The sequence below is a fragment of the Ictalurus punctatus genome, chromosome 6 (assembly GCF_001660625.3).
Source record: "Ictalurus punctatus breed USDA103 chromosome 6, Coco_2.0, whole genome shotgun sequence".
NCBI lineage: Eukaryota > Metazoa > Chordata > Actinopteri > Siluriformes > Ictaluridae > Ictalurus > Ictalurus punctatus.
Genome location: NC_030421.2, coordinates 5,400,001 through 5,426,813, shown reverse-complemented (window position 1 = coordinate 5,426,813; position 26,813 = coordinate 5,400,001). Strand labels below are relative to the sequence as shown.

Genomic DNA, 26,813 nt, shown 5'->3' with positions numbered 1-26,813 from the left:
TCATTGGGGTGGTAAAGGATAGAGGAAAGAGAGCTGTGTTTATCTGTGTGTGTGTGTGTGTGTGTGTGTGTGTGTGTGTGTGTGTGAAATCACGTCTACGGACCTTAGATAAAAATAAAATCGCGAACAAAGATCAAACTCGTCAGTAATAATCCATGCCGTGGTGATGATACAACTACAAGCTTTTATTTATAGATGAAACACTTCGTATTACAGTCTGTTTACGATTAGTCTTGGACGATGCGGGGCGTCCGCCGTCCAGTACGAGTCCCCGTCAACGACCTGTTACTATAGAAACGACAACGTATTAGAACGAGCGCACCGATATGAACCTTCCGACCAATCAGAGTTTAGAATTAAACAACGCTGTGGTACAAATATTTTTGAAATGAGTCGACCGAGTCTGTAACACACCCCGCTTGTCCTTCGTACAGAAACTCATATGATGACGTTATTATGCTGCATATGTTTGGGGTGTGGTTGAAGATGGGGTTGGGGGGAGGTGGGGGGGGGGGCAGATTTCAGTGAGAACGGTTTACTACAGCCGCGCCTTTTCCCGAGCTGAGAGTGTGGAGTCGTCTTCGTTGCCGCACCACGACGTTCCATAGTATTAAATGTATCTATAAATGGATAAAAAGTATGACCTGTTTTTTAAAAAAATATTAAGCTAGTGAAGATTTAAGACTGACCCGAAGAGTATGAGGAGCAGCGAGACGGCCCCCAGGTTGAATCTGTCAGTGAAGGCAGGAAGCTGGAACGCTGCGATCGTGATGATGGAGAGAATCACAGGAATCATGTACAGGGCCTGGAGAGAGACAGAGAGCGAGAGAGAGACAGACAGGCAGAGAGAGTGACGGAGAGCGAGAGAGTGACGGAGAGCGCGAGAGACAGAGAGAGTGACAGATGGAGAAAGAGAGAGTGAGACGGAGAGAGAGAGAGCGACAGATAGAGAAAGAAAGCGTGAGACAGGGAGAGAGCGAGAGACAGGGAGAGAGTGCAACAGAGACAGAGAGAGAGCGACAGATAGAGAAAGAGTGAGACAGAGATGGAGAGAGAGAGAGAGAGCGACAGATAGAGAAAGAGAGAGTGACAGAGCGACAGATAGAGAGAGAGAGACAGGGAGAGAGTGCAACAGAGACAGAGTGAGAGAGTGACAGAGAGAGAGAGTGACAGAAAGAGAGAGTGAGACAGAGACAGAGAGAGAGAGCGAAAGAGAGAGTGACAGAGTGACAGATAGAGAGAGAGAGTGAGAGACAGGGAGAGAGAGAGTGCAACAGAGACAGAGAGAGAGTGACGGAGAGAGCGACAGATAGAGAAAGAGCGAGAGACAGGGAGAGAGAGACAGAGAGAGAGTGCAACAGAGACAGAGTGAGAGAGTGACGGAGAGAGCGACAGATAGAGAAAGAGAGAGTGAGACAGACGGAGAGAGAGAGCGACATATAGAGAGAGAGAGCGACATATAGAGAAAGAGAGAGTGAGACAGAGTGAGAGAGAGCGACATATAGCGAAAGAGAGAGACAGCGACAGATAGAGAGACAGAGCGAGAGAGAGATCACAGGATTAGTGTAATGTCAATGTGAGAGAACTTCATATATCTATTTAGTTCGTTTACTACAGCCATATTCTAAATTAAAGTTAGCTCTTAGTAAGAACGTGAATTTGCATAATGATAAGTCGACGAAATGAGCTTTTATTCACTATTAAATGCTTTTCCTCCCCTTCCCCCAGACTTAAGCATTCTTACTGCATTAAAATGATGTTGCAGTGCATTTATTACATTCACCGGAGTAAAAGCCAGAGAAAAGTTCCTTTCAGTCACGTCGCTCATCGTGAATATTTCACAATATTTGACATCTCATTTTTGCCAACAGAGAACTTCCTTAAATAGTCAAATTTTTCCGATCCCGAAGCGAAATAATAAGCGGATAATCAGAGTCCAGACGATGTGTAAAATACCATCTCGTACCATGTCGTAGAAGAAGTTGACGGTCCAGTAGAAAGGTTCGCTGATTCCTGATATGTGCTGCAGCCTCTTAGAGCCGGTGTGATGCTCCTGAACCTCGTAGATGACGAAACTGGCTGTCATGATGGAGAACCCGGTGAGGACGCACATCGCCACCAGAAGGTTGACCAAGTTGCGAACGCTGAGGGAGAGATGGTTTACTCGGATACGGTACGACACGACGTACAACAATAAATAAATAAATAGATACGCGTTAGGAAATGATTAGGGCCTTCGGATCCGCCTCTTTCAGATGATACAGTACACATCCGGATGCTGTGATACGATATGATCCACAAATCAAGGCTACTGTTAGACGAGTAATGATTCGATACACGTGGATATGACATTGAGATGCAGACACCATCCGATATGATTTTAGACCTATTTAGGAAAGTCTTCAGGAAGCTGCGTTTTTGTCTTATTAACGTCAGTCTTTGTATTCTCTCTCTCTCTCTCGTCCCTTCACCGCCTTCTCTGCACAGACTCTAAGCTGAGCTTTACATCTTGAGCGTGGGCTTTCTGAAGCGGTAAAATGCTGATCCGAAGATTAATCAAGCACGCGCTTAAGAACTTGGTGCCACGACCCAGATGGCTCGCTAAAACCTCCCTGGTGAGTTACGCCGTTATTTACGAACTAGATGAAAATTTGGTTGTGTGTGGAGTTTAGGGTGAGGGATAGGGGTTAAGGTTTAGGGGTGAGGGGTTAGGGTGAGGCCTTAGCATTGGGGGTTAAGGCTTAGGGTTAGGGGGAGGGCTTAGGGTTTAGCGGTGAGGGCTTAGGGTTTAGCGGTGAGGGCTTAGGGTTGGGGTTTAGGGGTGAGGGGTTAAGTTTAGGGTGAGGGCTTAGGGTGAGGCCTTAGGGTTGGGGGTTAGGGTTAGGGGGAGGGGTTAGGAGGTAGGGTTAGGGTTTAGGGTTAGGTTGAGGGCTTAGGGTTTAGCAGTGAGAGCTTAGATTTAGGGTGAGGGCTTAGGGGTGAGGGCTTAGATTTAGGGTGAGGCCTTAGGGTTGGGGTTTAGGGTGAGGCCTTAGGGTTGGGGGTTAGGGTTTAGGGTTAGGAGGAGGGCTTAGGGGTGAGGGCTTAGGTTTAGGGTGAGGCCTTAGGGTTGGGGGTTAGGGGGAGGGTTTAGGAGGTAGGGTTAGGGTTTAGGGTTAGGTTGAGGGCTTAGGATTAGGGGTTAGAATGAGGGTTTAGGGTTTGGGCTAGTTACTCTATGCAGCCTTTTTGTAGACAGATCTTCTGATCCAAACTGTTATTTCTTTACACCCTTAAAAATGATTATCAGATAAAAAAAAGCGATTACGGGGCAAAAACATTGCATTTCTGGTCTGTTTTTTTTTTTAATTTTTTTTTTTAATAGAACTCGTTTATAGGCATGACAAGTTTGTTTGTATGCCACATTTTGTACACAGGGTCATAGGAGAAAAGCTCAAATAAAAGAATCAATAAAAGTAAGATTGTTTTTTTTTTTTTTTAAACATGGATTTTAGGTCATATTTAAAATCGTCTGGAGTTTACATCTCTGATATTCTTCCAAAATACCCACGAGAGTTCTGCAGAGTTGGGTCCTGGGCACTCGGTCTGTATTTTTAAAGAGCTACCTACAGGCGTACTTCCTCCCCCTGGCCTTGCTTTCTCACTATTACTCTTCCACGAGGGCAAGAACGTGGACAAAGGCCAGGCACGGCGAGAGCCCAGAACAAATGAGAAAATCGATCTAAAGAGCACGAGCGGCCTCCGCGCGGCGGAGGTGAACATTTCGCACTAATGCGAGCGGGGTTTGTAATAGCAAAGAGCGATGCTGAAATATGGGGAAAGGAGAAGAAAGGAAAAAAAAAAACAGATGGAGAAAAACACGAGCTTGAGAGGTTGTTTATAAAATGACTCGGGTTTTCCCTGATGGGATGAAACGGAATAAATGATAACGATGTTAGTGAGAGAGCTTCTTTTACAGCATCAATTTTAAAAGTAAAACAAAAAAAAAGGATACCGGTAACGCTGCTTAAAATGAAGCTCATAAAAAAAATTCATAACAATTTCCATAATGCAGACAAATTTTTGGAAATGGAGTCAAGATTTATACCTTGTAGTACAACTTAATTAATTATAATCTACTGTATATCCTTCTCTTCTGTGCGTATTTATACACACTCAGACATGCTAAGCCTGACGCGTAGCCATACGTTTTATATCCGGTTTTATTACAGTAACCGTCATTTATTAAGTTAAGACGTAAACACTGGAAAAGTGTACTTTCTTTCTTCCTGTTCGAGGGAACGTATGTTATACGTTATGTATGGTCATAAATAATAGTGTGCACATCAATATTTCTAGTTTCTAGAACCCAGTATTCACACACTCCAGTTTCTATGGCAACAAGCTTGACCGTGCTGTTTGAACGTTAATAACTTCCTAGTTATCGTCACCACGCCGTTGTTCGTTTCGTCTTACTGTTGGAAAAGTGCCGGTCCGAATTTTTCAGAGAATCTTCATGTTTTAATGAAAATACTGAACTGATGTTAAACGTATGGGTGTCTAATGTTAGCAAAGTAAAGTATATACCGATCGAGTTCATTTCACGTGAATTGAATTCAAAATATTCTCTTTCAAGCAGGGAAAAATCGAAACGAGAGATCATGGATGTAAAATAGGGGAAAGGGGGCGGGACTTCCATCACGTCAGTTAAGATCCAGATCCAGGGGCAGTGGTGGCTTAGCGGTTGAGGCTCTGGGTTACTGATAGGAAGGTTTGGGGGTTCAAGTCCCAGCACTGCCAGGCTGCCACTGTTGGGCCCTTGAGCAAGGCCCTTAACCCTTTCTGCTCCAGGGGGCGCTGTATCATAGCTGACCCTGCGTTCTGACCCCAACTTCCTGACATGCTGGGGTATGCGAAGAAAGAATTTCACAAATTTTCAGAGGCAAGTCGTACTAGCGTACTCTGAAGGTTAAAATTTGTCTGCACCCTTCTCTTCATCCAAAATGTGTCCAGTAAAATCATTTCTTTTTTCGATTATGCTTTGAAAAGCACCAGGTGAGTGACGTTGCATGCGCTAACCTCGAAACCACCTTGAGAGGATGCAAATATTGCACCGGGCCGGTAATCGATAAACGGAACTCAAAGCAGACCCCGTTTAATACGATGAAAGAGGAGTAAATACAGCAGTCAAATTTCATTACTGCAAGTGCTTGGCTGGAATGAAAATGTCCACACGCCGCTTGCATTTTTACCACCCCGGGGCATTTGCTTCACTTCTATGAGCTGCATGTGTTAAAGATTAATGTCTGACAAATGAAGAATGAACTACATGCTTACATGGCATCCTCTTCTTCCACTTGGCCAGGGTAGGGGTGGCTGGACACGGAGATTGCTGCATGCAAGGGAAAGAAAGAAAGAGAAAAACGACAGGATTAAATTGCATGCCCAATTCACATTCACACAACGGCGGCCTGAGCCGCGTCACGAGCGAGCAGGGCAGCTGGCCTGATGAACCCTCGCTGGATTTATGCCCCGTTTTCAGGCCCGAGTGAGTCCACCGGCTACATTTGAATGATTGCATCTCCCTTTTCCCTTATTGACTGCTTGGTCTGCATTAATCTTGCCTACAGGCAGACGGTGAATCTCAGCCGCTGGCCCAGTCTGGCTCTGTTGCTGAAATAAAAGGTTGGAGCCTCTGTCCTGCTTTATTCACTTCAACCTGGCTCTCAGCACCACTAATTACAATTCCTGACACTGCATTGCATCCTGACAGGGACAGAAGATAAACACTGCCCCCTGGTTTAGCACAAGGGAAATGCACAGCAAAATCAGGAGTGGTGAAGGAAGACGGACGAAGCACGGCATGGAGGATTTCACATTTATAAACCAAGCTGGAAATGCTGAGCATTTCTCATAGATTTACCACTGAAATATCAAATAACCCCATAACACTTTGAATTGAAATTTAAGTCACTACTTTCGCCACTCCAGTACACCAGACTAAGCGTACGGAGATGTACAGTTTAACTCTAACTAATAATAGCGCTCTTATTTCAACAAAACGGTGCGGCACCACTCGGCTCGCCTGCAAAGACAAAGGTCAGGGCTGTACGTTTCCTGTTCCTGTTCCTACAAATAGTAGTTGTAAAAGTAAGAGGAGTTTGTCTGGAGGTAGTCAGGTGACTAGTTATACTCCTTAAAAAAAAATTTTAATTAGAACATAGTCTGTTTTAGTGACGGGAAGTAACCAAAACAGAAGGGTGCCGATATATTTTTCTACAGTCAAAATATAGGGACGCAAATTTTATACTTGACGGTCACGTGACACTGCAATACCCAAAAATAAGGGGGGGGGGGGGGGGGGGGTGCCGAAACTTTAATCTTTGCTAAACAATACAGAGAAGCAAATTTTTACGTAATGGCTATACGGCACCGGAATACAGTAAAGCGTGCCAATACTTCAATCTTTACTGAAAATTCAGAGTAGCAAACTTTTAAATAATGGCTGAATGCTACCCAAAGACAGTCAAGGGTGCCAATATTTGAATTGTTATTGAAAGTAGAGAGTAATTAACTCTTTTACTGGCTATGTGGCACCCAAATACCATCAAGGGTGCCAAAATTTCAAATCTTTAGCAATCTTTAACACAGGGAAGTACATTTACTTAACGTTCGAGTGACAGTAATATACACCCAAGGGTGCCAATGTTTTCACTGAAAATACAGGGTAGCAAAACTTTTAAGTAACGGACACTTGGCACCCAAATACAGTCGAGGGTGCCAATACTTTACCTGTTAGTTTAAAAATACAGGGACGCAAACCCGCATGTAATGCCTACACGGCATCCAGGTAGTGTAGCAAACGTTTACTTAAGAGCTACCCGGCACCGGGACAGAGTCGGGGGTGCCAATATTTTCATGCAGTTAAAAAAGACAAAGCGTGTGTTATAGTGTGTGTATTATAGTGAATGCGGTGTGTTAGTGTGTGTATTATAGTGAATGTGGTGTGTTATCGTGTGTGTATTATAGTGAATGTGGTGTGTTATAGTGTGTGTACTATAGTGAATGTGGTGTGTGTACTATAGTGAATGTGGTGGGTTATAGTGTGTGTACTATAGTGAATGTGGTGTGTTATAGTGTGTGTATTATATTGAATGTGGTGTGTTAGTGTGTGTATTATAGTGAATGTGGTGTGTTATAGTGTGTGTATTATAGTGAATGTGGTGTGTTATAGTGTGTGTATTATAGTGAATGCGGTGTGTTATAGTGTGTGTATTATAGTGAATGCGGTGTGTTATAGTGTGTGTACTATAGTGAATGTGGTGTGTGTACTATAGTGAATGTGGTGTGTTATAGTGTGTGTACTATAGTGAATGTGGTGTGTTATAGTGTGTGTACTATAGTGAATGTGGTGTGTGTACTATAGTGAATGTGGTGGGTTATAGTGTGTGTATTATATTGAATGTGGTGTGTTAGTGTGTGTATTATAGTGAATGTGGTGTGTTATAGTGTGTGTATTATAGTGAATGTGGTGTGTTATAGTGTGTGTATTATAGTGAATGCGGTGTGTTATAGTGTGTGTATTATAGTGAATGCGGTGTGTTATAGTGTGTGTACTATAGTGAATGTGGTGTGTGTACTATAGTGAATGTGGTGTGTTATAGTGTGTGTATTATAGTGAATGTGGTGTGTTAGTGTGTGTATTATAGTGAATGTGGTGTGTGTACTATAGTGAATGTGGTGTGTTATAGTGTGTGTATTATAGTGAATGTGGTGTGTTAGTGTGTGTATTATAGTGAATGTGGTGTGTTATAGTGTGTGTATTATAGTGAATGTGGTGTGTTATAGTGTGTGTATTATAGTGAATGTGGTGTGTTATAGTGTGTGTATTATAGTGAATGCGGTGTGTTATAGTGTGTGTATTATAGTGAATGTGGTGTGTGTACTATAGTGAATGTGGTGTGTTATAGTGTGTGTATTATAGTGAATGTGGTGTGTTAGTGTGTGTATTATAGTGAATGTGGTGTGTGTACTATAGTGAATGTGGTGCGTTATAGTGTGTGTATTATAGTGAATGCGGTGTGTTATAGTGTGTGTATTATAGTGAATGTGGTGTGTGTACTATAGTGAATGTGGTGTGTTATAGTGTGTGTATTATAGTGAATGTGGTGTGTTATAGTGTGTGTATTATAGTGAATGCGGTGTGTTATAGTGTGTGTATTATAGTGAATGTGGTGTGTTATAGTGTGTGTACTATAGTGAATGTGGTGTGTGTATTATAGTGAATGTGGTGTGTTATAGTGTGTGTACTATAGTGAATGTGGTGTGTTATAGTGTGTGTACTATAGTGAATGTGGTGTGTTATAGTGTGTGTATTATAGTGAATGTGGTGCGTTATAGCGTGTGTATTATAGTGAATGTGGTGGGTTATAGTGTGTGTATTATAGTGAATGTGGTGTGTTATAGTGTGTGTATTATAGTGAATGTGGTGGGTTATAGTGTGTGTATTATAGTGAATGTGGTGCGTTATAGCGTGTGTACTATAGTGAATGTGGTGTGTGTATTATAGTGAATGTGGTGTGTTATAGTGTGTGTACTATAGTGAATGTGGTGTGTGTACTATAGTGAATGTGGTGTGTTATAGTGTGTGTATTATAGTGAATGTGGTGTGTTATAGTGTGTGTACTATAGTGAATGTGGTGTGTTATAGTGTGTGTATTATAGTGAATGTGGTGCGTTATAGTGTGTGTACTATAGTGAATGTGGTGTGTTATAGTGTGTGTATTATAGTGAATGTGGTGTGTTAGTGTGTGTATTATAGTGAATGTGGTGTGTTATAGTGTGTGTACTATAGTGAATGTGGTGCGTTATAGTGTGTGTACTATAGTGAATGTGGTGTGTGTATTATAGTGAATGTGGTGTGTTATAACGTGTGAGTTAAGACTCACCGTACTGCTGTGGCTGCTTGCTTGCTGGGATTTTGGCGCGCAGGATGAAGTTGTTGAGGCTGTTGAGGTAGGCCGGCATCGTGTGATGGCCTTCAGGGTTATACCACACCTGCAGGGATCATTAACAACGGCTCTTATAACGTCAAACACTGTCGCGGTATCACCTCGTCCTGATTTGGGAACAATTCCGACTTGTGGCGGTGAAATAAAACACGCGCTGCCCCCGAGACACGTCAAGCCAACGACCGAATCTTTTCAAACTACTGCATCATGGGGCAATGTGTAACACTCCGAGGAACGCGCTATCCGCCCTCTTCCCACACACGAGCACACAGACACCCAGGGGTTGGCTAGAGACGCCAGAGATTTTACCTAGCCTACTAGGTTTACAGTGCGGGAAATAAGTATTAGACGCGTCAACGTTTATTTTCAGTAAATAAGCTGGTTCTTTGCCTTACCTTGCCTTGGAGAACTGCTTTTAATCAGCGTGTTCAATACTTTTTTCCCGTGTCATTCCACTTTATTACACATAACTTCATTTATGCACTTTAATGTTGTGAATTCTTTATATTTACGGATTTCTCAAGTTAATCCTGATGTCTGGTGAAAATCTCGTGTGAATAGCCTCATTGGGGAAAAAATTTTGACATGTCCAATACTAATTTTGACTTATACAGTGTTTTGACGATTAAAAACGCTTCAGTCGCGCTGCCTGTTTTCTCTCTGTCCGAGTGGCACTGTGGAGACGTGCATTTTCAATTGTTTGCCCAGCAGGGGGCGCACACCCTTCCTAATTTCCCATCGCCCTGCTCACCACCAGCTAAACACAGTCACGATACTATACACACAGAAACCCAACGGAGTCCCGACTCGTCTTATAACAGGCTTAAGGCGATCGGATATTTTATTCGGGGACGGGAGTGCACTGGGAGAAAGGGTCAAGGCTGTCGATCGTGAATAAAGACGTGAGCAGGACGGTCAAGAGAACAACGAGGGCAAAAAATTGAATGAGGACGGAGAAAACATTGACAAATACATGGGTAAAATAAAACTCTTCGGATGCTGCATCTGTTGACGGTTATGTTCCTGATGCGACGTGTTCTTTCAAAGACGTATAACCTGTCCCACATGATCAGTTGCGCTCATTTGATTAACGATGTTTGTGCCCCAAAAAAAAAGCAACTACATTTATCACACTCGGATCACAATTGATGAGTCAGACTTGAAAAAAAAAAAAAAGGTTTTAAAAAGTCTATTACAGAAATAATCAGACATAAAATTTTAGCAAAGTGAATCTAATTAAATAAACGCTTTTAGCTAATATATTTTCAATGCTGTAACACGGTGAAGCAAAGACCCTCGTACTGTAAATATGTCCATGTGAAACCCTCGAACGGTCTTTGATCAGCGACTGTATCTGTGATTAATTACCTTTGTTAACGTCCTGTTCTTGGGCACCTCCAAAATGTCCATTTGGAGACTGCTGGGAAGGGGATTCCCAAAGGACCAGCCTCCATACCTACACACACACACACACACAATCAATAGTTTACTCCTTTCAGATTAAATAGGTCAGGGCGCTACAGTGCGAACTTTTCCGCATTGATTTTCCCATTCATTAGCCGCCTCGCTCATCTGTGTTTTCTCCTCTGGGTCCTACGATGCGCTTGTGATTCGTCTTTGCACCTTTTACGCCACATGAATAATGCATGACTTATAACTGTTTTTTTTTTTTGTTGTTGTGCATAATAAAGAATTTCAACGCAATTTCCGACATCGCAAGAAAGGCCGAGTGGCGACGGCAAGACGAGAAATCCGCCGAGAGTTTCGTCTCGTCGTTCAGGATCTAATCCTGCACGACCCGTGTTTATTAATTCTCTTTCACGCTTCCGTGCTTTACTTCAAAGCCTGGATCAAAAGTCATAAACATGTCATAAGCTGTCATGACTGACATTGAGTTACATAGTCAGTCGTCATTACATTTTATAACTTAAGTCGGCCTTGTCAACAAGAATCGGTGTCTTTATGACGGCTGTTTGAAATACGCCTGTATAAATCTCAATATAGGTTTCATAAAGCGCTTATATAGGTGTCATAAGATGCCTGGAAAGTGTCATTACATAACCTCATGCCAACAAAAATCCATGTCATTTGACTCGGGTGTTACGAGAACCTGGAATGACAAAAGTAGTGTTTATGATAGTTTATACCTGTTGAAGTCTTTATTTTATGAGTGTTAATGTAAGTTCATGTCAGTTGAAATAAAGGGGGGGAGGGGTTCTGTAGGTGTTATAGCATGTAGCCCTATTAACCCACCCTTAAGTACAGGCCTGTCCTCTTAGATCATGAAGTGTTGTATCATATTCAAATGCAAGCTGACTTTTTTTTTTCTGTGGCTATAAACCAAAACACTGACACGTTTATGACAGGGTTACGTCAGTCTTATGATTAAAGTCAAACGTTATCATGTCTTAAAGGTGGACGTGTGTCTGTCTTAACTCGCCTGTTTCGGATGAAGTCGTTAGCGGTGGCCAGGAGGTAACTCTCGACGTCGATGTCGCTCAGGTTGTAGACGATTTGAGACGAGGGGTTGGTCTTATGAGGCGGTTCGTAGCCGGGCTCCGGACACGTCTGAAACGAGACGTTTTTATTTGTTCGTTTGTTTGTTTGTTTGTATGTACTGTCATTGACACCCACAATGCGTAACTCGAAATTGCATAAATAGTAAAGAAATCAAAACGGAATATTAATGATGGTGCCTCGGACTCACTTGTGAAAAGTTCCCGCATTTACAAATCTCAAACACGGATGTGGGATTTCCTCCAGAGGTCCACTGATCCGATATGGACGCGTCTTTCTTCCGACACGCCCTGCGGGATAAAAAAAACAGAAAAACTCTGGAAAACCCTGAAGCACGGTCGGGTGGGGGTGCAAGTGGGGGGGGGGGTTACACCGTTATTTTTATCTCGATGTGTCGATTTAATTCATTATTTCAAGAGATCACATCAGTATTTTGATTTCATGCCTCATTATTTTGTGCTATTCTGTTGTCAGCTTGAGTTTATATCTTACTTTATAACTTAACGTCTCACTTTTATGACTTAACAAGTTATCTTGTTATTTCGACATACTATCTCATTATTTTGACTTAATATCTCGTTTATCATATTTTTGACTTAACGTCTATTTTTTTAAACGTTATTTTCGGACTTAACTCGTCGTTGCAAGTTATTATCTCGTTTTTGTTCCTTACTATCTCATTATTTTGGCACGATATTGCGATGTCATACTATCCTATTTCAATTCAATGCATGTTCTTTGACTTAATCAATTATTTCGGGTTATTATGTCGTTCTTCGGAGTTTTATTTTGAGTTATTAGTCATTATGTCTCACTGTCTCATTTTTGGCTTAATAGCTCGTTGTTTCAAGATATTATGTTATTTTGGCTTAATATCTCACGGTCTCATTTAAGAGTCAACATTATTTCGATTTAATTTTCTCATCCGTTCAGTATAATAACTAGAGACGAGATACTCTCTTGCTCTTTCAAGATGTGTTGTTATTTTTGAGTTATTAGCTTGTCATTGCAACTCAGTGTTTCCAAGATATTATACTATTCTGACTAAACGTCTCATTATTTCAAGACAACCTGTTGTTATTTTGGCTTAATGCATCATTCCTTTGTCTTAATGACTCGTTGTTTTAAGATGTGTTGTTATTTTTAGTTATTATCAGAGGCTTGTATCAGGCTGGAACCCAACACACATCTTACATGTGACGTACTAGCACACACACACACACTCACATTTTACATACATTTGCATATTCAAGAAGGACGAGTGTGCAATCGGACTCTCCGACTCAGACGATGTGATCTTATCATTCAGATTTGAAGCCAAGGACCCTGACGTGACCTCGTGGACTATTAAATCTGAAGAAAAGAACTCTAAAATATATAAAGATCCGCCTGATTGTGAGACTCGATTACGGAAGCCGCAGAGCTCGGGAGTGACACGAGTCTACCGCATACCAAAATGCCGTTAATATTATTAATGCAAACAATTATAAACAACTGACATCGAAGTGGATTAAAAGAGTGTCCATTTTTTCCTGCTTTTCAGACTTTACCCTGATTGTTCATTTCGTGCTCTCAGTTGGCTGTGCACTTGACCTTTTATGGAGTTTTGTGGGCGTCGCTACATGCAAATGAGCCGTGTCAGGAACACGCTTTGTACTTTAGAGCTGATCGACATACGTACGCGAGTACGAAGAAAATCGGCATTTCTGAAACTTTCGTTTGGGCTTAAAGCTTTAAAGCAGCTTAATTTTTTTTTTAAAAAAAAGGTATAATATTAGAAATAACTGCTTTTTTAAAAAAAAAATTGCCTTTGAACTTGTATATGATTGATTAAATTAATGATTTGAACTGCGCATTTTTGCTCAAGTTTAGAGAGACGTGGTGTATGACACTGAGAGCTACTCACGGGTTGTCAGGTTTATCCATACAGTAGTGATCTATACCAGGATATGACATCATGGAGTCTACCAGGTAACTGGAGCTGGAGTTCTGGTTACTATAGAGAGAGAGAGAGAGAGAGAGAAAACAAAAAACATCCTGAATTTTAACACAAAGCAATGTGTGGAATGTCCCGTAGATTTAATACCAAGCGATGAACACACACCCGAGTATCAGAGGTGTGCCGTTATAGGAAAATATTCAACGGCAGTCTGGTGTGATGAATCAGCTGTCGTAAAATGGTGACGTTTTCTATGAGGAGAGGTTTATTTAAGATGTATGGAAGGAGTCTCCAGTGTCAGAGGTGAGGTTGTAACTTTATCGTTGCGGTTTCTTAGTAACATGACAAGCTGCGTTTTTATTTATTTATTTATTGTCTAATTAGGTCCATGTGAGAGAAAACAGAGCGTGGGGGGAAAGGCTGGTGAGGGAGCGGGAAGAGGAACTGCACGGTTCATTTACTTATTAGTGTTTGTAAGCGTGTCCGGCGTACCTGAAGAAGGCGTACTGTTTCCCAGAGTCGTACATGGCGGGCGTTAGCTCCATCTCGGGGAAGTACCACAGGTCGCTCTTGATGGAGCCAAGGCCCATGGCGGCGAGGACGAACAGCACCGGGAGGAGAACCTGAGAGATCAGACCCTTCCAGTTCCTTCTGGTGTGATGAACACGTTTGAGGAGCATGGCCATCACCTGCTGACCCTTCAGCGCCAAACCACTCACCGTGGAGTTCCCTGTGAGACCTGCGTGCAGCGAGCAACACAATTAAGTTCAGGATGTTTACATTTGAAAGAAATATTCTCACATTTATATGATTTTTGCCAATTACAGATGAAGATTATGCACGTTCTGTTACGTCATGATAATTTACAGAGAGGGGTTTTTTTTTTTTTTTTTGCGTCTTAAGCCGAGTCCTGATTGTGTTCTCGAGGTGTTGTTATGGTACGAAGGTACGCTAACGTGATGTGGAGTTAGAAGCAGGAAACACTGACTGGCTCTCTCTCCGAAGTACATGCTGGAGTTCAGGTCGTCGCTCAGGCTGTCTTGGGAAGCGCCCGTGTCCAGCTCTGAGTTCGACACCGTGTACGGGCGATCCTCCTCGTCCTCTTGCGCCGCACAATCTTTCGTCAACTGCAGGAAAACCTGAAAAAGCCACAGATATCAAACTGAAATCCATATACAATGCATACACATATAAAGTATGTATGAGGATATCCCTCTGAGTGTGTGTGTGTCCCTCACCTCCTCCAGCGTGGTGTCGGAGATGCCGTAGCAGCCCAGCTGTAGAGCCTCCAGGTTGTGGTCCAAGCCACTGAGCAGTGAGCGGTAGGCAGATGAATTGTGGGAACTGTAGACAGGAAGAGAGTAGACGATATCTCCCACCTCTCCCTTCTTCAGCTGAGCCTCGGGCATGTGAGAATGGACGAACGATTTCACCATCTCAATGTCAAACTTGTCGTCTGAGTCAGGAGGCAGGACCTGAGGAAATCAGAGCCGTTTCCATGGTGATTTTAGTTTTAGGTGTAAACATGGTGATGAATAATGCTTGTGTCAAAAACTAATAATTCTTAGTCAACTTACTGTTATCCATTTTAATTTAATGAACTCGTGATAAGATTTGGCTCATAAAGCAAACGATTCGATTCATAAAGCAAGTGATTTAACCTTTGACGAAACCACTGAATCTACTGCAATTCGATTCAATTCATAAAGCAACGGTTCAACATTTGACAATACAACTGAATCTGCTGCGATTTGATTCATAAGGCAACGATTCGATGTTTTACGATACCCTTGAATCTGCTATGATTTAATATGATCCAATTCATAAATGCAAACAATTCAACACATGACAATACCACTGAATCTGCTACGATTTGATTCGATTCATGAAGCAAACAATTCATTATTTAAGGATCCTACTGAATCTACTATGATGCGATTCGATTCATAAAGCAAGTGATTTAACCTTTGATGAAAACCACTGAATCTACTGCAATGTGATTCGATTCAATTCATAAAGCAACGGTTCAACATTTAACAATACAACTGAATCTGCTGTGATTTGATTCATAAGGCAACGATTCGATGTTTTACGATACCCTTGAATCTGCTATGATATGATTTAATGATTCAATTCATAAATGCAAACGATTCAACACTTGACAATACCACTGAATCTGATACGATTCGATTCATAAGGCAACGAGTGGATATTTGGCAGTACCACCATAATAAATATAAACCTGCTTGCTTGCTTGCTCCAGATGGACGGAACCAATAGCTTGATTCGTATTGAGTGCAGACTTTTACACACCTTCTCCCCATGCTGCCTGTAATATATCTGAGTATATTTCAGAGCTGTACAGCACAGTGCAGTACCTTCTTGGTGAGAGTGAGCTTGTATCCACGGGCCAGCTTGTCCTTCAGGTACAACGGGGATCCGCAGCATTTCAGGCCTCCGCGCTCCAGGAACGCGATGCGGTCACTGAGGACCTCCGCTTCGTCCAGGTGATGGGTGGAGAGGATGATGGTACGATCTGAGCACACACACAGTGAAGAAAGTGACATTTTAAAGATGAAGCGAGATATGATGTCTTATTTCCTGTCTCAGAGGATGTAATTAACACTGAGCCGTGAGCGTTGAGAGCGGGATAGATTTCTACACCTGCTCAGGGTTTTTCCTTCGATTTCTTTCCACTTGAATTAAACCCTGAGCTAGAAAACCTCTCTATGGTGATCATGATAATCTTCAGAAGAACCTCACCGCTCTTATGTTTGAGGACGATGTCCCAGATGCTGCGGCGTGAGCAGGGGTCCACGCCGGTGGTGGGCTCGTCCAGGACCACCAGCCGAGACCCGCCGATGAAAGCGATGGAGATGGAGAGCTTCCTCTTCATGCCACCGGACAGCGTACCCACCCGCTTGTGACGGTGAGCGTACATCCCAGTCTCCTCCAGAGTCCTGTAGCGATAGATTTGCTTGTTTTTTGTTTGTTTGTTTGTTTGTTTGTTTTACCTTATTACCTCAGTCGAAGGTTTACGTACTTGCGCACTTGCTCCTGCAGTTCCTGCTTGCTCCAGTGGGGGGCTTTGATGTGGCCGTACAGCAGCAGGTGCTCCTCGGTGGTCAGGTGGTCGAAGTGGACGTCATACTGCATGCACACTCCCAGCTCTTTACGCACGTCCTTCGAAGAAGTCTGCAAGTCTTTCCCGTAAACCTCGATCGAACCGGAGGAGGGAGCGAACAAGCCGGTCAGGAGGGACCTGCAGCAACGTTTCAAAAATTATATCGACACTCAGGTTGCTATAAGCACAAAATGGAGGAAGCGCTAAGCTTGAGAGATTATATAATACCTCCCAAGCGAACTATAAACTACATGGTCTATTAGATGATGGAGGTGCGTACTACGAGAGCATACGAGTGTGTGTTTATCTATCCGGGTCCCTGGCAACAGATAAAATTGGCACCATTTGTTAATTAAGGAAATTCACATTTGATACGTAGATTGAAACAGACATTTTTTCGGACATCCGACTGTAACGTTATGACTAGCAAGTTGTTGTTTTGTTTTTTTTTGCGCCGAAGTGCAAAGTTTTCTTTGAATTTAGCTTTTTCACTCCGCACACACTGATAGAGGTCAGCTCCCATCTCTTACATGGTGGTGGTTTTCCCAGCTCCGTTGTGCCCGAGCAGTGCGGTCACGTGACCCTCGTAGAACATCAGGTTCAGGTTATCGATGGCTTTCCTGTCGCCGTAGGTCTTCGTAAGGCCTCGCAGCGAAACGCCAATCGGCAGCTCCGGGAACTCATCGTCACCGTGAGGGTGTAAATCACTCGTACCTGCACCGAGAGAGCGACACTGATGCTATTAAAACCTGCGATGTCGCCGTATTGCTCAATAATTATTTGGCTCATTTTAAACTGTCACAAAGGACTGGTTGCAAATCCAGTCATAGCTGTTGTTGAAACACCTGACAAACATCTCCTTGTCTGTCATGAAAGATAATCTAAGGCCAGAAGTTTTTTAACAGACGTCTGAGAGATCATCTAATTCAGACACTTTTCTGAAAGGTGCGTTAACGGGTGATTTCTCGCACCTTTGCTTTTGTCTTTGCCGTTCCCCTGGCTCTCCTGCATCATGTTGGAGAAGAGGAGTCCTCTGCCTGCTTTCTTCTGCTTTCTTCTGTTGCAGCCGAACATGTCGGCCCAGAACGACGGCGTCACGGGGAAGTACCACGGAGCCGCGATGCCGTACTTCCCTGAGAGAATAAAAGGCGTATTTTAAATGATAGATTGGAGCTGAAATTCTGAGGCTTGCGAGCTGAGCTGAGCTGCGTTCGTGTACCTGGGAAGACCGTGCGGATGTAGGCACCGATCAGGAAGTAGATAACCGAGTCGACGAGGAGGAGCCAGCAGAGCGACCCGAACGACCCGGTGTCTCCGGCCACGGGAGAAAGGTACATGTTGTTCCACTGGATACCTGAGAAAAGAAAAGAAAACCCCCAAAAAACATCAGCACTATCACTTCTGCTCACGTATAACAATTAGAACCCAGTCTGAGGTTTGATCTGTACCGACCTTCTTCCTGTTTCTCGTAGCGGGTGATGTATTGACTGGCGTAACTGAAGCATGTTGGAGAAAACAGGCTCTGAAAGTTGGGATAAATAGACGCAGAGTTCAGAAGAAAATACACACACCGAGGGTGAACAGAGGTATTGATTGACCTGTTCTGGTAAGTTTGAAGGAAATAAAAATACTGGGAAAACACCCATCCTGTCTCGCTAAAAGCAGTCCCTCCAGGATTAATAAGGATCCACAATAGCCGCAACATTCGGAAGAGATTATCCGCAAATCTGGTCCGAGATGCGTCATGTGACGTCATCACGACGCGCATTCGGTCAGCCAGACCCTATTCGATTCACGTGTGTCGAACGTGAGCACAGCGAAAAGGTTTAGTTTACCAACAAACATCTCCGCGAAAGACCGTGCAGAACAATTTCGTACCGTTGCGATTTCGCCCGTTCAAGTAGTTTTCCGCAAAAGGAAAGAAAAGAAAAAACCCAAACAATTTTTTTTTTTTTTGCTGCAATAATCACAAAAAACACTGTAAAACAAATCGGAAAATAAATACACACTGATCTGTAGATAAAATACGTTCATTAACCCGTTAAAAACAACCACCCATCGATTCCCTTACTCTCATGCAACTTATATGATATTTAAATGCATATAATACTAAAAAAAACAGACCATAAACACCCTTTGTACACTATACAGCCTACTCCAAAGCCATAGTTTAAACAGAACCAATGATAAATAGATACTAATCACAGATGTGTCAAAATTACACACACCTAGAGCGAACAGAAGCATCGTTCGACTTGCTCTTATCCCGTTTAACCGAGTTTGAGACGTGAAAATACACACAGCACGTGAAACAACTCCCATGCGCCATTATCCCTAGCTAAAACATCTCAACGACGAAGATAAATCAGCCGGACATCATCTCCCGTTCTCCAGCGTCCAACAAAACGGCAGTCGCAACGAGTAAATGTCTTAGTCGTGTAAACTGCATAAATGTTTCAGAGTAGAATAGATTAGCAAACAAATGAATCAAGCTGTTTGAAAACGTTAGCGTTTTATGAGGATGTTAAATAGTTTGGGACTCGACGCACCAGCATGCCCTTGGCGAAGAAGGAGAGGGTGTCCTCCAGGCACATGACCACGATGAAAGGGAAGAAGCAGATGACGTAGATGAGACTGCCGCTCAGCCCGGCGATGTTGGTCTTGTCGAAGAACGAGCTGACGAGGAAGCTGATGGCCATGATGCTCAGGGCGTAGTCGCACAGGTAGAGGAAGACTACGAAGGCGTCGCTCTTGGGGAGAACCCCGCCGGATTTCAGGATGATGGTCAGGATGATAACAGTGACCAAGAGGAACGCGGCGCTCTCGATGAACCAGGCCAGGAAATGACTGAACGGATTCACGCCCATCATCTTCATGTACTGTGAAGAGAAAATACGCCTCGTTTTAGCTTCTGGATCTGATATGAATATTTTTGGAATATAGCTGAGCGCAAAAGTTTGTATACCCTTACTGGAAGGGTGTGGAGACCCCACCAAAACGATTCATAGATCACGTTCATTATCACAAGTAGGATTGAAATTGTGTTGTACTCTTCCTGTCCGTGTAGTTAAGTTACCTCATGCAGACGGAGCTCTCTCTCGTGGACGAGCTTCTTGACGAAGTTAGCGACGAAGAGCACCCAGCTGATCATCAGGACGAGCGGGAAGGCGAAGGCGATGCTGTTGAGGTAACTGTGATAATACAGAAAGATATAAGTTCCCATAAGTTCCCGGATTGACACTGGAGACTCCTTCCAGGAACCTTACAGTACCGTACATAAACGTCTCAACATGTGAACGAGCTGTTACTATAGAAACGATAACGTCTCCGACCGAGCGCGTTCATACAAACCTGTGATTTGAAGCTGCACTACTGTCAGAGCTGCTGTTCTGGAGAATTAATCAACACCTTCTGACCCACCGAACCTCCGCCAGTTTAGAGAAGAGGTCCAGAGATTCTGACTGGCTGTAATCTTTATTACACTTCCTACTACTAATATTTCCCAACGATAATGTCAGCAGGAGCGGTCCGTCATAAATCAAGGCAGGCCGAGCCGAAAGGATAAGCGCTTTACAATCCATGACAGAAAATGAAATCAGGATATTCGAGTAGCTCTAACGGAAGATGGCGTGTGTTGTGCGGTGCACACACTCCTGAGCACGCTGATTTATTGGACACTGTGCTGGTTTTGCTTGCTTGGTTTATTTGTATTAGACATGGTGCGTATGGTGAATTCCTAACATATGTCAAAGTCACTTCAGTAATACTACATCATAAATCAAAGAGGCAGTGTGTAGATCGGGTGCGTGTGTGTGTGTGTGTTACAGATGGAATTTTGATTATCTCTTTTTGTGCTTACGACTCCACATTTTAAAAGCAAGACAACTTCAACTGTAGTACAAGGATTCAATCGACCAACCTAAGCCCCACCTTAGCAATCGTTGCTAGCTGCCATTAGATTCATGTTAATCATTCAGCACACACACACATATATATGTATGTATGTATGTGTATGTGTTTAATATAATACTGCACATGAACTCAGCTGTGTGAATGTGATCACGTAAGCAAACAAACAAACAGAAAGCATGTGAAAATAAAAAGGTGCATTACATGTGAAAAATTAACATCGTGAAAATATACGTATGATGTGAAAAATCCCACGTGGAAAAGCAAAGCATGTAGGGGGAAAACACGTGAAAAAATGATCTGAAAATAAACTAAGGTGGAAAGCGAATAAAATCATGTGAAATGAAATCATTCGTGGAAAAACAACAAACAAAATGTGGGGAAAATGATGGAAATGAGTCATTTGAAAAATCACGTGTGAATAAATGAATCGTTTAATCACGTGAAAATAAATGAATCGTTTAATCAGGTGAAATTAAACGAATCGTTTAAACACGAGAATATAAACGAATCGTTTGAAAGGAATCATACCAAAATAAATGAATCATTTAATCACATGAAAATAAATGAATCGCTTAATCAGGTGAAAATAAATGAATCGTTTAATCACGTGTAAATAAATGATTCGTTTAATCGCGTGAAAATAAATGAATCGTTTAATCAGGTGGAATTAAATGAATCGTTTAATCACGTGTAAATAAATGATTCGTTTAATCACGTGTGAATAAATGAATCGTTTAATCTGGTGAAATTAAATGAATCGTCTGAAAGGAATCATACCAAAATAAATGAATCATTTAATCGCGTGAAAATAAATGAATCGTTTAACCAGGTGAAAATAAACTAATCGTTTAATCGCGTGAAAGTAAATGAATCGTTTAATCACGTGAGAATAAATTAGTCATTTGAGAAAATGACAAGAAAAACACGTGCCCTGCATTTATGAACCATAACATATGAAGTTGTGTAAAGTTGTCATGTGAATCCTCACACATGAAGCTCACGTGATTTCTCTGTAAGGGATTTAACAGAATGACAGGTCGGTGCTACTCTGTCATAGAGAACTGTATCTGCACTCACTCGTCCTTGTAGAAGCAGGGGTAGGGGAAGGCCTGGATCTGCACGGGCGGCTCCTGCACCGCGTTTCCGGTCTGCATGCCGATGATGGCCCGCTCGATGCTCTCCTGCAGGTAGATGAAGCCACGGTTGTAGCGCTGCGTTAGGACTGAAGAGATGTAGGCAGCCCTAACCCACAATGGGTTGCGGGTTCGGTCGGTTCTCATGGAGTTGTCGATGTGCATGCGGATAGTGTAGTCCACTTTAGGGGGAAGGGTAGAGGACGAGTTCTGTCCTGTGGGAAGCTTGAAAATGACACCTGGGGGGCAAATAATAATTAGAGAATGGCAAACCTTTAGGAATTTCATGTATGTACTTGCATAGAATTAGAACTCATTTGCATACTAATTCCGCATAACTACGTACATTTCTTATTGTCTTCACACTGAATAATTCATAATAGCTACTGTCATTAATTAAGTAATAAGTGATAAAATGTTTGTTTTTTAAAAAAACGCTAAGTAATAGAACTTTTTTTATTTATTAAAGAATGATACATTGTACGTTGTACTTTTATCCCTTTATGGCTACATTATAGCTACACGAACGTTGTAGGTTAGTTACTCCTCTCTCGTTATATCTGACACTGGAGACTCCTTCCATAAGCGTTAATAAACATATCCTTACAGAAAACGATTGTCTTTGTTACATAACACATTTTAGTCTGTTTAATTTTTTATTAATTATCTCGTATGAGTTTCCCGTAACTATGGAAACGATAACGAGCGCATTAATATAAACTCCGCTCGATTGGTCACCTTCTGACCAATCAGAATCGAGAATTGAACCACACAGTGAGATACTTTAAGATTTACACGCTTTAAGATGAATCAGGGAATAGTCTGTTTTTGATGTTCCCAAGTCGTAACAGATAAATAGCATTAGCTCACTAGCGTAGAGTTCACGGTTTTGGCCCAGTTTCTCAGCCTGTTTCTCGAGCTCCTCGATGGAGTTGAAGGTGCGGTAGCGGTTGAAGTTGACGCAGGAAGAGAGGTTCATCATGAGGTTGGACAGCATGGTGATCTGCTGCAGGATGAACTTGTTGTTCTCCAACATCTGAGTCATGTTCGCTGTAGAGGGCAAGATAGATTTTTCAACATGTGGAAAAGTACAATTATTAGTTACTTTCGATTTAGTGCCACGTTACTTAAAGGCCATGTTATCAGGGCTTCATTAAACCTACATACGCCATTTATAACAACTGAGATGAATATCCATTTCAGTTGAACTGTTCACTCAAGGCCTGAGTTCATAGGGCTACATAAACACTTCATAAGCGCTAAGATAGAAATGGTACCAAGTGTAGTTAATTCGATAACACTTTACATAAGGGCAGTGTTCATAGGGCTACATTAAACCCACATAAGCCTTTCCTCACAATTGACACTTTAATAATAATAATAATAATAATAAGGTTAATTACTCAAGTGTTCATAGGGCTATAATAATCCTAAGTAAGCCCTTATGTTTATGACAAAAGCCTGTTTATGACAGCTGATATAATTGGAATAAGCCTTTTTAAATGTTTACGTAAGCTTACGTCAGTTCTCAGTGAAAGCTTATGTTATAACCGTTGCTATAACTCGTAATGGCATTTCATTTTTCTTTCGTTTTAGAAATTGTGTGCCTTAATGATTTGTGAAGGGATCGTAACATGTTACATTATTAGATATTTATGAGGCATTATAACATGTCGCATTAAATTAGCGACGTAGAAAGAATTCCAAAGCGCGCTTATAACGATTTATGAAAATGGGCTTCATTAGAAGTGCGAATGAACGACTTATAGCACATTATTAGAGCTTTATAAGGCATTATAAAAAAATAAATAATAAAAAAAAAGGTGGAAAGAAGGTGATTAGAAACATCACCTTCATAGAAAATATCAGCAGAATAATGAAAAATAAAGGTGAAATTGTAGATTTATACTCACTTATAATTGCAAAATTTCTAAGCGACGATGAAAAGAAATTCACGGAAAAAAAAAAATGATTCTTTGAACGCTTCACACTCACCGAAAGCGTTGAGAGTTTCTTCCATCTGTACGATGTCGATGTCGATCTGCTTCTTTATGAAGTTCTGGATGAAAGGATTGCTCAGGGAATTCTGCAGAGGAAAAAACACGTCACAGAGGAAGGGTAGAGGAAAAGGTCCGGATGTAGGTTATGGTTATGATTGTGCACAGCTCTGATCTTGATACCTTCAGCATGGGCAGTGTTTTATTCAGGAGCTGTACTGACTGCGCGAGATAGGACGAGGAACGTATCCACTCGTCAGCATAGACGCGCAGGTCGCCGAACTGCTGCAGCGTGGAGTTCGCCTGCGAGAACCAGACAGAATAAACGTCAAAAAAAAAAAAAAAAAACACGAAATGCTTTAGGAGCTTGTGTCTGAGGATTGACTATTGCGTTCTACCTACCGATGCGTAATTTAGAACTCAGAAGAAATTTGTGGGTGTTGGTGTGTGTGGGGGTGTTTGTGGGGGCGGTGTGGGGAGGGGGGGATGAGTGTGTGTCTCTCTGTGTGTGTGTGTGTGTGTGTGTGTGTGTGTGTGTGTGTGTGTGTGTTGTTACCTGCTTGATGATGGTTTGGGTGAGTGGTGTGTCAGGGTAATACAGCACTTGTCCCAGGAGCATGGGCTTGAGGAAGGCCCAGGCTACAGCGCCACCTGTGGTGCTCACCATGTCCAGGTAGAAGTTTTTACAGAATGGAGCTGGACAAAAAAAATAACCACACACACACATTAGACCTGGGTTATATGGCAAATCTCTGCGTTAATCTGCTGCACTATGAAAGAATTTCATACTGGCATCTTTTGGGATTTTGAACTTGGTCATGAGCTCCTCCACTGTTTGCTCGTCCTGGAGAGACGGATTACTTTCACTCGTGCTGGGAAGCTGCGAGATTCCGAAGAGCGATATCATGCCGCTTTGACACAGGGCTCTGGAGATGGTGTTGAACGTAGCCCTGCTGGAGATGGTCGAGCGTTTCCCTCTCACCAACTGCAACACAAACGCAATTTTAAAATAAAAAAAATAATAAACTACACTTAAATGAATAAACTAGAGAGAGACAGATGCGAGAAAGTGGAAAAATGAGTGCTAGAGAAGAAGAGACGGACAAAATGAGAGAGAGATGATTGCCCTCCAGTGTCACATGTTTATATTATATAATATTTGTAATGAATAAAAGACACAGACATTAAGGAGCCGCTGTGTTCAGCGGATACAGTGGTTTATAATCCGTGTAACAGTCAGAGGAACACTCGGGTTAGGAAACATCTGGAGGACTCACATTTCTGAACTCCGAGTTGGACATCAGGTTCATGTCTTTGATGGAGGTTAAATACCCCTGCAGCCGGTTGAGAGTGGGAGACAGCTTACTCATCATGTCCATGAAGAATTCCACCATCCGCACGAGGGCGTTAAACAGACCATGGATTTCACTGGACAGCATCAGCTGCGACCAGAGCGAGACACGATGAGCAACAACAACAACATGAAGAGGAATAACATTCATGAAATGTATCAGTCAGGATTTAGACCTCATCATAGCACAGAGACAGCGTTAGTTAAAGTAGTAAATGACCTTCTACTGACTTACGATAAGGGTTGTGTCTCGCTGCTTGTGTTACTCGACCTTAGTGCAGCTTTTGATACTATAGATCACACTATTCTACTTGATAGATTAGAAAATGTTGGTATTAAGGGAACAGTCCTCTCCTGGCTCAGGTCTTATCTGACCGATCGTTATCAGTTCGTAGATGTAAATGGTGAATTCTCCATGCGTACTGAGGTTACTTTTGGAGTTCCACAGGGTTCTGTTTTAGGCCCACTGCTCTTTACTTTATATATGCTACCCCTAGGTCAAATTATTCGTAAACATGGAATTAGCTTCCACTGTTATGCTGATGATACACAGCTGTATGTTTCAGCGAAGCCAGAGGACAGACAGAAGCTTAGTAAAGTTGAGGATTGTGTAAAGGACATTAGACATTGGATGTTAATTAACTTCCTTCTACTTAATTCTGATAAAACAGAAATACTTTTATTAGGCCCACGTGTAGCTAGAAGATTCTTTCTGATCACATGGTTACTCTGGATGGTCTTTCTGTTTCATCATGTGCAGCAGTTAAAGACCTTGGAGTGATTATTGACTCCAGCCTATCATTTGATGCTCATGTAGATAATATTACTAGGATAGCCTTCTTTCATCTCAGAAATATTTCTAAAATAAGAAACATATTGTCACTACATGATGCGGAAATACTAGTTCATGCATTCGTCACCTCTACATTAGATTACTGTAATGCCATACTGTCTGGATGTTCCAGTAGGAATATAAATAAGCTCCAATTAGTCCAGAATGCAGCTGCTAGAGTCCTAACTAGAACTAGAAGATACGACCATATCACACCGATATTATCAATACTGCATTGGCTCCCAGTAAAATCTCGCATTAATTATAAAATACTTTTATTAACCTATAAAGCACTAAACGGTCTCGCGCCACAATATCTAAGCGACCTTTTGGTTTTATATGATCCGCCACGCCTACTTAGGTCAAAAGATGCAGGCTATCTGACGGTACCTCGAATAGTGAAGGCTACAGCAGGGGGAAGAGCTTTCTCTTATAGAGCCCCACAGTTATGGAACAGTCTCCCAATTAGTGTTCGGGACTCAGACACAGTCTCAGTGTTTAAGTCTAGGCTTAAAACCTATTTGTTTACTCAAGCCTACCCTGACTAGATTCTGTTCTACTACTTCGCAGTCATAATTATCTTTTCTCTCCCTCTCTCCTTTCGCCGAGCCCCACACGAATTTATGGAGATACTAGAGATCCAGATCCTCTCTGCCTCTGGATGGAGCTCAAATCTTCTCTAATTCCAGACTGCTGGGACTACGGCTGCTCTTAACGCCATACAGACTTCATATAAATCCATAATGAACTTTTTCACAATATCTGTTGTTACCCAGATGAGGACGGGTTCCCTTCTGAGTCGGGTTCCTCTCAAGGTTTCTTCCTCTTAAAACATCTTAGGGAGTTTTTCCTTGCCACCGTCGCCACTCAGTGGCTTGCTCAGTTGGGATAAATTCGCACCTTTAATATCTGTATACCGTGTTGATATTTCTGTAAAGCTGCTTTGAGACAATGTCTATTGTAAAAAGCGCTATACAAATAAAATTGAATTGAATAACACACAAGCCATGCTATCATA

General features: G+C 42.2%; 1 protein-coding gene across 3 annotated transcripts in view; it reads right to left on the bottom strand.

Annotated features, from left to right (window-relative positions):
• abca12 (ATP-binding cassette, sub-family A (ABC1), member 12) overlaps positions 1–26,813 on the bottom strand; it is a 94,742-nt gene that overhangs the window by 11,118 nt on the left and 56,811 nt on the right. For all 3 annotated transcript variants that reach the window (XM_053680743.1, XM_053680742.1, XM_053680741.1), the window contains exons 33-59: positions 24,890–25,054; positions 24,402–24,597; positions 24,169–24,308; positions 23,796–23,915; positions 23,611–23,701; positions 22,486–22,665; positions 21,560–21,854; positions 19,647–19,761; positions 19,120–19,449; positions 18,023–18,092; positions 17,790–17,924; positions 17,542–17,703; positions 17,101–17,284; positions 16,490–16,708; positions 16,210–16,406; positions 15,825–15,982; positions 14,685–14,921; positions 14,435–14,585; positions 13,939–14,185; positions 13,414–13,503; positions 11,698–11,797; positions 11,431–11,558; positions 10,359–10,446; positions 8,928–9,036; positions 5,317–5,371; positions 1,967–2,144; positions 690–805 (exon numbers count right to left, since the gene is read on the bottom strand). In XM_053680743.1, the coding sequence (XP_053536718.1) occupies positions 690–805; positions 1,967–2,144; positions 5,317–5,371; positions 8,928–9,036; positions 10,359–10,446; positions 11,431–11,558; positions 11,698–11,797; positions 13,414–13,503; positions 13,939–14,185; positions 14,435–14,585; positions 14,685–14,921; positions 15,825–15,982; positions 16,210–16,406; positions 16,490–16,708; positions 17,101–17,284; positions 17,542–17,703; positions 17,790–17,924; positions 18,023–18,092; positions 19,120–19,449; positions 19,647–19,761; positions 21,560–21,854; positions 22,486–22,665; positions 23,611–23,701; positions 23,796–23,915; positions 24,169–24,308; positions 24,402–24,597; positions 24,890–25,054 (4,256 nt within the window). The remainder of the gene's footprint in view (positions 1–689; positions 806–1,966; positions 2,145–5,316; positions 5,372–8,927; positions 9,037–10,358; positions 10,447–11,430; positions 11,559–11,697; positions 11,798–13,413; positions 13,504–13,938; positions 14,186–14,434; positions 14,586–14,684; positions 14,922–15,824; positions 15,983–16,209; positions 16,407–16,489; positions 16,709–17,100; positions 17,285–17,541; positions 17,704–17,789; positions 17,925–18,022; positions 18,093–19,119; positions 19,450–19,646; positions 19,762–21,559; positions 21,855–22,485; positions 22,666–23,610; positions 23,702–23,795; positions 23,916–24,168; positions 24,309–24,401; positions 24,598–24,889; positions 25,055–26,813) is intronic.